At 40.4% G+C, this 9,400-nt stretch overlaps 1 protein-coding gene across 1 annotated transcript; it reads left to right on the plus strand.

Annotated features, from left to right (window-relative positions):
* Positions 1-3,231: 3,231 nt before the first annotated feature.
* Positions 3,232-5,183, plus strand: LOC111404307. Its single transcript, XM_023033135.1, has 5 exons — positions 3,232-3,592; positions 3,677-3,741; positions 3,850-3,986; positions 4,338-4,505; positions 4,562-5,183. Exons 1-5 carry the CDS (start codon positions 3,232-3,234, stop codon positions 5,181-5,183), a joined length of 1,353 nt encoding a protein of 450 aa, XP_022888903.1.
* Positions 5,184-9,400: the final 4,217 nt, after the last annotated feature.

Consider the following 9,400-nt stretch of genomic DNA (forward strand, 5'->3'; position numbering starts at 1 on the left):
TCAAGTAAGGAGAATGGCCGATAACCAAAATCAACCACAGCATCAAGTTCAGCTTCACGAGCAAATACCGCAGCCAAATCAACAGAGAGCTATCCAGAACGAAGCCCCTGTCTTAGTTGGAGACTATGTTAATCCAATTCCAGCACCAGTGCAACCAGCTGTCCTATATCCTCCCTTTGGACAACCTAATTTCCACCGTAGACCAGATGTCAACAATTTGTTCCAAAATCACCAAGACATCAAGTTCTTTGGAAAAGCCACAGAGAATCCTCATGAACATATTTCGGCGTTTCTTATGCTATGTGAGGTAATCAGTCACGAAGGAATATCAACAGATGCATTTCGAATGAGATTATTCCCTCAAACCTTGAAGGACACCGTAAGGGAATGATTTCTTTGTTTACCTCCTGGGAGCATTCAATCTTGAAACGATATGATTCAAAAATTCACGATGAAATTTTTTCCACCTTCTTGAGTTCATCAAGTCAGGAATGAAGTCTACACTTTCAAGTAGAAAGAGCTCGAAAGCTATCCGGAGGCATGGGAGAGATTCAAGGATTTTTTCAGGAAATGCCACAGCTTAGACATTCCTAAAAAGGCTTAGCAATATCTATTCTATTACGGTCTAAAGCAAGAATTCAGAAATATGATAGATGCTTCTGCAGGAGGATAGCTGATGAAACTTGATGTGGATGAGGCATATGACTTGTATAAAAGAATAGCTGAGAATCAATCGATGTGGCCAACCGATAGGGAAGCTCCAAGGAAGACAGCCGGGCTGCATAATGTAGATGCAGTAACAGCACTAGCTATACAAATGAAAGTTCTTACAATGAAAATGGATAATTTAACTCAGTAAGTTAATATGGTACACCAATCTCCACCGGTTTGTGAAGGTTGCGGAGCTGATCATTATACTACGCACTGCCCTCTGGCGTCTACACATGTTAACCAGTCTGAAGAAGTGAGCTATGCTAAGAACTTTCAGAGACAGCAAAATAGTCCCTTCTCCAACACATTTAATCTGGATTGGAGGAAGCATCCAAACTTTTCATGGTCAGAATAAACCACCGGGGTTCTAACAACCGCAACAACAACAAGGAAAGAAACCGTCTTTAGAAGATTTGCTAGCTCAGTACATTACTAAAACTGAGACCAACTTTCAAAATCAACAGGCCACAATCAAGAACTTGGAACAACAAGTGGGACAGATTGCAGCTGCACTATCAGGTAGAGCTCAAGGGACGTTACCTAGTAACACCGAGACAAACCTTAAGGAGCAAGTCAAAGCCATAACTACACGGAGTGGAGTCTAGCTACCAGAAATACATGTAAAGCGACCAGCAACTATCACAGAAAAGACACCTACAATGGGTGAGGAGCAAGTTGATGAATTAGACAAAACAACAGAGGAAAATCAACTCGAGTCATCGGGCAGTCCACGAGTTAAGACAAGCACTCCTGTTAAAGCATATGTGCCTCCAATCCCATTTCCACAGACTGCAAAAACACAAGCTAGATAAGCAATTTCAGAAATTTTTGGATGTATTTAAGAAGTTGCACGTTAGCATACCGTTCGCTGAAGTCCTAGCTAAAATGCCCAGCTACGCCAAGTTTATGAAAGACATCTTATCAAACAAGAGGAAGTTAGAAGACAATGAAACGGTCATGCTTACTGAGGAGTGTAGCGCAATTCTCCAACACAAATTACCACTGAAACTAAAAGACCCAGGGAGTTTTACTATTCCTTATAATATTGGTAATTTGTATATAGATAAGGCATTGTATGATTTAGGAGCTAGCATTAATTTAATGCCCTTATCTCTTTTCAGGAAACTAGGTTTGGGGGAAGCAAAAGCGACTACAATTTCATTGCAGTTAGCCGATAGGTCAATCAAGCACCCGTGAGGTATTTGTGAAGATATTTTGGTCAAGGTCGATAAGTTTATATTCCTAGTGGACTTTATTATTCTGGATATGGAAGAAGATCGAGACGTTCCCCTCATATTGGGTCGCCCATTTTTGGCTACGGGAAGGGCTCTGATAGATGTGCAAAAGGGTCAGTTAATATTAAGGTTAGATGAAGAGGAACTGACAATCAACGTGTTTAGAGCCTTTAAATTTCAGAATGAACCAGATTCTAGCATGCAGATTGACATAATAAAGGAAGCAGTATCAGAGACATTCAAACTTGATCACCCTCAAGATTCGCTTGAGGCTTGCTTGGTGCATCCTCAGGAATTGCCATTGGAAAAAGAGGAAGCAGAAGAGTGTGCATATTATTTGGCAGCCATACCACCACTTTTCAAGCAGCCATGTTTGGAGCTCAGTGAAAGACCCACAAAACCTTTACCATCTATACAGCAAGCTTCAACTCTTGAACTCAAATAGTTGCCCATTCATCTACGCTATGCGTATCTGGGGGAAAAGAATTCGCTCCCAGTAATTATCTCAAACAATCTTACAGAATCAGAGGAAGATCTGCTGCTAAGAGTACTTCGGGAGCACAAGATAGCATTAGGATGGACGATATCAGACATAAAAGGAATCAACCCGTCACTTTGCATGCACAAGATATTGATGGAAGATGATTACAAAGCTTCAGTTGAGCATCAACGTAGATTAAACCCGAATATGCAGGAAGTGGTAAGAAAAGAAGTATTAAAGCTTTTGGATGTAGGGATAATCTATCCCATATCAAACAGCCATTGGGTTAGTCCAGTACAAGTAGTGTCAAAAAAGAGAGGAATCACGGTGGTCCCAAATGAAAATAACGAGCTCATCCCTACACGGACAGTCACTGGTTGGAAAGTCTACATTGATTATCGCAAACTCAACAACGCCACTAGGAAGGATCACTTTCCCCTCCCTTTCATTGACCAGATGTTGGAGAGACTCGCTAGACATGCCTACTACTGTTTCTTAGATGGTTATTCGGGGTACAACCAGATTTTTATAGCACCTGATGATCAAGAGAAAACAACATTTACATGCCCTTATGACACTTTTGCTTATAGGAGGATGCCCTTCGGCCTTTGCAATGCTCCAGCCACCTTTCAGCGCTGTATGATGTCTATTTTCTCAGACATGGTGGGACATATTATTGAGGTGTTTATGAATGATTTCTCAGAGTTTGGAAAATCATTTAAGGAGTGCCTTGAACACTTGGGAAAAGTGTTGTAGCGATGTGAAGACACAAACCTTGTATTAAATTGGGAAAAATGCTACTTCATGGTTCAGGAAGGGATTGTGTTAGGACATTTGATTTCAGCACGGGGTATTGAGGTTGACAGAGCTAAGATACAAGTCATCGAAAAACTACCACCGTTGGTAACAGTTAAGGGAGTTAGAAGTTTCTTAGGTCACGCTGGATTCTATCGTCGCTTCATCAAAGATTTTTCCAAAATCTCGAAGCCATTATGCAATCTACTGGAAAAAGGGGCCCCATTTCACTTTTCTGAGGAGTGCTTGACAGCTTTCAACATCTTAAAAGAAAAAATGGTTTCTGCTCCAGTATTGGCTTCTCCAAATTGGAATTATCCGTTCGAACTTATGTGTGATGCCAGTGATCACGCAGTGGGGGTGGTGTTGGGTTAACGAAAGGAGAAGAATTCCCATGTTATTCACTCTGCCAGTAAGACTTTGGATGAGGCTCAAATGAATTATGCGACTACAGAGAAAGAACTTTTGACAGTAGTGTTCGCCGTTGACAAATTTAGATCATACTTGATTGGGTCAAAAGTGATTGTTGATACGGATTATTCAGCTTTAAAATATCTACTAAGCAAGAAGGATGCAAAGTCGAGGCTTATTTGATGAATACTCCTATTGCAAGAGTTTAATTTGGAGATCAAAGATAAAAACGGGAGTGAGAATGTTGTGGCAGATCACCTTTCTCGCCTTGAATCGCATGAGTCCAACCCTACAGTAGAGATCAATGAAGTTTTTCCTGATGAAATGCTTTTTCAGATTATCACTACACCATGGTACACCGATTATGTCAATTTTTTGGCCCGCTCCGTTATCTCACCAGACTACTCGAGTCACCAAAAAAAGAAATTCTTTAGTGACCTAAAACACTACTTTTAGGATGATCCAATTCTTTATAGAAGGGGTCCAGATCAAATCATACGTCGTTGCGTGCTAAAGGTAAAGCAACATCAAGTATTAGAGTCATGTCACTCTACACCGTATGGGGGCCACTTCGCAACAACCAAGACAGCAGCAAAGGTAGCAAAGGTACTACAGTCGGGTTTCTATTGGCCTACGTTGTTCAAGGACGCACATTATATGGTGAAACATTCTGACAAGTGTCAAAGGTCTGGAAATATCTGAAGGAAGAACGAGATGCCTTTAAACAACATTTTGGAAGTTGAAATTTTCGACGTTTGGAGCATTGACTTCATGGGACCATTTCCTCCCTCCTACGGTCAACAATACATACTAGTGGCAGTGGACTACGTGTCTAAGTGGGTTGAAGCTGTAGCTTTGCCAACTAACGACGGGCGAGTGGTAACTCAGTTCATGAAGAAGAACATTTTCACTCGATACGGTACTCCAGGGCAATTATTAATGATGGTGGAAAGCATTTCTATAATCGATTATTTGCATCGCTATTGGCCAAATATGGAGTAAAACACCGTGTCTCGACTCTGTACCATCCTCAAACTAGTGGGCAAGTGAAAATCTCCAATAGGGAGTTAAAGAAGATTCTCGAAGCTACAGTCGATGCTTCCTGTAAGGATTGGGCTAAGAAGCTAGACGATGCACTTTGGGCTTATAAAACAGCGTTTAAGACTCCAATTGGCATGTCTCCATATCGACTGGTGTTTGGAAAGACCTGTCATCTGCCCATTGAGTTAGAGCATAAGATATATTGGGCAACTCATTTGCTTAATTTCAATATGAGGGTGGCAGGAGAAAAGAGGGTTCTACAACTCCATGAGCTAGAGAAATTTCGTTTGGATTCATATGAGAATGCAAAGATTTATAAGGAGAAAACCAAGAGATGGCACGACAGAGATATAAGAGAGAAGGATTTTGAAGTAGGCCAACAAGTATTGATGTTCAATTCACGTCTCAAACTCTTTCTTGGAAAGCTAAAGTCTAGGTGGTCAGGTCCTTTCACAGTAGTAGCCGTGCTTCCACATGGTACTGTAGAAGTAGTATCTCAGGATGAATAGAGAAGGTTTAAATGAATGGACAATGGTTGAAAGCCTATTGGGGAGGTGACTACTCCAATGAGAAGACGACCGTGCCTCTTAATAGGTAGAGTAGCCTGAGCAACAAAGTCGAGCTATAGACTAAAAAAATAGCGCTTATTGGGAGGCAATCCAATTCTCTTCCCTTTTATTTATTCCTCTTTGTTGCATTAGATTAGGATTTTTATATGTTTTCTTTATTGCTTGGGTGTGTTAGATAGATTAGGTGTCATCCATTCATTGCTTAGTTGTTGAGTTAATGCACAGGTCACGCAATTTCATATTTGTTTTACACAAGTTTAGGGGAGTTCAATCATTCCAAACATGCAATTGGAGGGCATCACAAATAACTAGATAAAAAACGAGATGTTACGATCATCGAGGCTAAAATGTGTAATTTTGGGTACAAGAATGACTTACTTATAATCTATTGATTCCCGCATAATTTGCACATTTTTCGATCACAGTAGTAAAGGTATTAGGTTGGGAGTGGAACATGTGTGGTCGGGTTCGGTTTAAACCAAAACGAACCTTTTGGGATTGGCATTGAACTTTTATGTTAGTCGTTTTGCATATTCCTAAAATGTATTATGTAGCGAATTTAGCCGGGGGTGGGTTCGGAGAGTCAGTTAAAAAAAATTGGGTTAACCATGTGTACGCATCGGCCTGCAGGCTGGGCATACACACGGTTATGCAGATTGGCCGCACGAGGCCAATCTGCTTGGGCTGTGCGTATGCACGACCCAAGCCATACGTACGCATAGAAACCCTCACCCACGTACACAATTCCTACATATTTCACTCCTTCACATACACACGAGCACACCTTTATTTCTCCACAAATCGGCGCATCTTCCCTCCTAGATTTCTTCATCCCTTCACTTGGGCATTACAACTTGGTCACATTAGCGTACCTTGTACATCAACATCATCCACTCAAACACCCCCAATTGCCAAGAACTCGAAGGTAATATACTTCACTTTGAAAACTCTCGAGTTGCAAATTTTTTCCAATTTTTGTGCAATTTGACGGACTTTATGGATTATTGTAGAGGTTGGGCTTAGGTAGATGGTGGATTTTGTTTAATTTGATGTAAACATTGGTAGATTCATCACAAAAAATAGGCATATGGGCGTTCTTGCTACAACATTACCCACAAAGTGTTTGTTTAATTGTCCCAAAGACTCATTTGTTTACATTTTAGCTTGAATTTTTGCACCACACTTGGGCTTTCCTCAATTGAATGACACCTTATACTTGCTTGCATCCACTCTATTGTATAACTTGAAATTGAAGGGAAACAACACGTTGTACTTACCATCCCTTCCATCGCACTACCTGTGTTTTTCTCCACACATGGCACTACACTTTGCTCCTCGTTTGGTGCTTACGGTATTCTCTTGCTAACAATTATCCCGTTCATCTATCTTATATTACTTCTTTTGTGCCTTTTGCAGGAATGCCTCCCAAATGCACACGCGACGCTCTATCCACTTCAAAAGGGAAAGGCAAAGCCTCTTCTTCGTCCAACCTGGGCCGTTCTTGAGTTGATGAAGGTGGCGTGCGAAGATTCCTAAGCCCAGAGCATAAGCTTCGATTTGAGTAAATAGTCGCCAAATGGACTGTTTTACCCGAGCGGGAAGTGGTATTGGAAGATTTCCCGGGGTTTGAAATTGAGACATTAATTCACCGTGCGGGCTGGGAAAAGGTGATAGCTAAACCATTTGCTATTTATCCTACACTTGTTCAAGAGCTCTACACAAATTTTAACTTCTCCATCGACAAGCCTACGACCGATCACCAACGCCGAACCTGGGTGTAGGATAAATGGTTTATGTTCACACCTGAGGTCATTGATGAATATCTTGAATTGAATCGAGAAGGAATCATCCCGATACTGCCAGAGCAGAATTGGCGAGAGTTAGTATAGGTTTTATATGGACGAGCAAATGCTTGGCCGCTCCGTCGATCGGATTTCTTATACAGTAATTTAACTGAGTCTCTCATGGTTCTGATGATGTCTGTTTGCCACAATGTTGATCCCTCCAAGCATCGTTACAAGTTCGATCACACTAAAGCTGCTTTGCTCTACCATCTAGCTAGAGGGCTCAAATTTGACTTGGGCACTCACATCTATAATTTGATTTGTGCCTGCGTTGCTGAAGAAGACCCACGACACACACTCATATTTCCAAGCCTTATCTGTGGAATATGCAGGGCTTATGGAATGCAGCTCCTACCAGCTAAGTAGGTAATACGTCCTGTTACCCCAATCAACTTTCTCTACCCAAAACTCTTGGAGAAAAGTCCATCAATAGAAACAAGGACGACAAGATAACCAGGACGAGGCAGGCCATGGGGATGACTTTGATATCCACCCAGCCTCGCAACATGAACCACTAGTTGACACCCCTGTACTGCGACAGATGTTTACGATGATGACCGGGCTGAGTAGGGATGTTCAACAGCTGCAGTAATCATTTACAACCTTGGATTTACGGGTACAAGATATGCAAATTGACATTGGGATTGTACGGGCCAGCAAGAGCAGAACTCAAGAAGATGTCTCTGATTTACGTCAAAGTACTGATAGGCTAATTGAGAGGTTGGACTGCTATACTGGAATGATGGATGACATGCAATTCCAGGCTGATCAGACATATGACATGGTCCGTAATATGCAAATCGAGTGGGCCAGCAATCTGCTTTGATGAGGGAGATTCTTTCCTGTCTACCTCCACCGCCACCTTTCGATTGATCAGGGGAGTTCCTGTTCCTTTCGCACCCTCCTTTTTGCATTTTATTCCTTATTGTAGTACATTGAGGACAATGCACCTGTTAAGTTTGGGGGTGATTTAATCTTTTATCTTCATGTTTACTTCTTTTCGCATGATTGGTATGTTTTTATCTAAAAAAAAATAAAAATTGTTTTTAACTTTCATGTGCTTGTGTGGGTTGGATGACCTTGTTGTCAATGATGCATATATTGGAACTGTGTAATCAACTAAGAACCGTTGAAGAATTATATGTTGAGTTAGTTAACACCTGTTGATGTGAAACTTGATCTCTATTGAGCACGATATTCATGTTCTGCATTATGAGTTGATGACTTGGTTTGTATAAGGAGAAAGTTGAACATAGTTGATTCAAACCCGAACCAACATAAATAAATAAGACCATAAAACCTCTTTTAGGAGAATTTGGAAATGATTAAACTAGTATAGAGAAACATTGAGATAATTAAGGATTCCATGTGTGAAATGATTGTGTGGATTATCTAAAGTCAATAAAATGAATTGAGACGAAAACCTCGAGTTAGAGGTCGATTTCGAGAATATGTGTTTAATAAGGGGCATTGCATTAATCTTGACAATTAAAAGAAGTAAAAAGAATTTCTCTTCGGAGCCTTTTTGATTCGAGCAATTAAGCCTGCAAGGGTCCTTAAAACATGGTGCCCTATGGTCATCTAACTTGGAAATCACCGGCTTAAAACTCGTTACAGGGGTCACTTAGTCGCTTAATGAAGAGAAGTATATATATAAATGAAAAAAAAATTCGGAATGAGCAGGTGCATGAAACAGAAGACGCACAAAGTGCCAAGATTAAGTCTCGAACAACTATTTTAGGGACTTATACTTTTGACAATGGGTCATTAGCTCAATTGAGTCTTAGAAACCGAAGTAATCAAAAATATGGGAGAATTCTTATTAGTCGAGATGAGAATCTATATTAGCTAAGATCTATCCAAATGAGAGAGGGTAAGGATCAGAATTAGCTAAAAATCAACCTTAGTGCATACCTCGGGAAAAGTGAGTAAAAAGCATAAGTTTGGGGATGTGTATCTTACGAGTGAGGAAATGAAATAATTGACTACTCCATGTTGGAAATCAAACCAGTTATTAGTGTTGTGATGTTTACATGAATATTCGCACACACACCTTAAGTTTCACATTGAATAATGGGAGATTAATTTCAAATGTGTAATTTGGACACTTTTCAAAGTAGTGACACAATTATCCAATCCTAAGACTAACATCATACCATTCAACCAAAGTTTAATTAGATCAGGCTATAAATTGTTTGAGGGCAAACAAATGTTCAAGTTTTGGGGGTCTTTGATAAGTGTATTTTATACACTTATTTAGACCATTAAAATTGAGTATTTGTTAATGAATTTGATGGAATATGGCTTAATCCT

The sequence above is a fragment of the Olea europaea genome, chromosome 11, assembly GCF_002742605.1.
Source record: "Olea europaea var. sylvestris chromosome 11, O_europaea_v1, whole genome shotgun sequence".
Lineage (NCBI taxonomy): Eukaryota > Viridiplantae > Streptophyta > Magnoliopsida > Lamiales > Oleaceae > Olea > Olea europaea.

What these genes read in the sequence shown, in the direction of transcription:
- LOC111404307 (XM_023033135.1), top strand. Translation starts at nt 3,232, where the DNA reads ATGGTTCAGGAAGGGATTGTGTTAGGACATTTGATTTCAGCACGGGGT. An exon ending in CGCAGTGGGGGTGGTGTTGG is followed by an intron (nt 3,593 to 3,676) that starts GTTAACGAAAGG and finishes ATGCGACTACAG; the next exon opens with AGAAAGAACTTTTGACAGTA. An exon ending in CATACTTGATTGGGTCAAAA is followed by an intron (nt 3,742 to 3,849) that starts GTGATTGTTGAT and finishes TTTAATTTGGAG; the next exon opens with ATCAAAGATAAAAACGGGAG.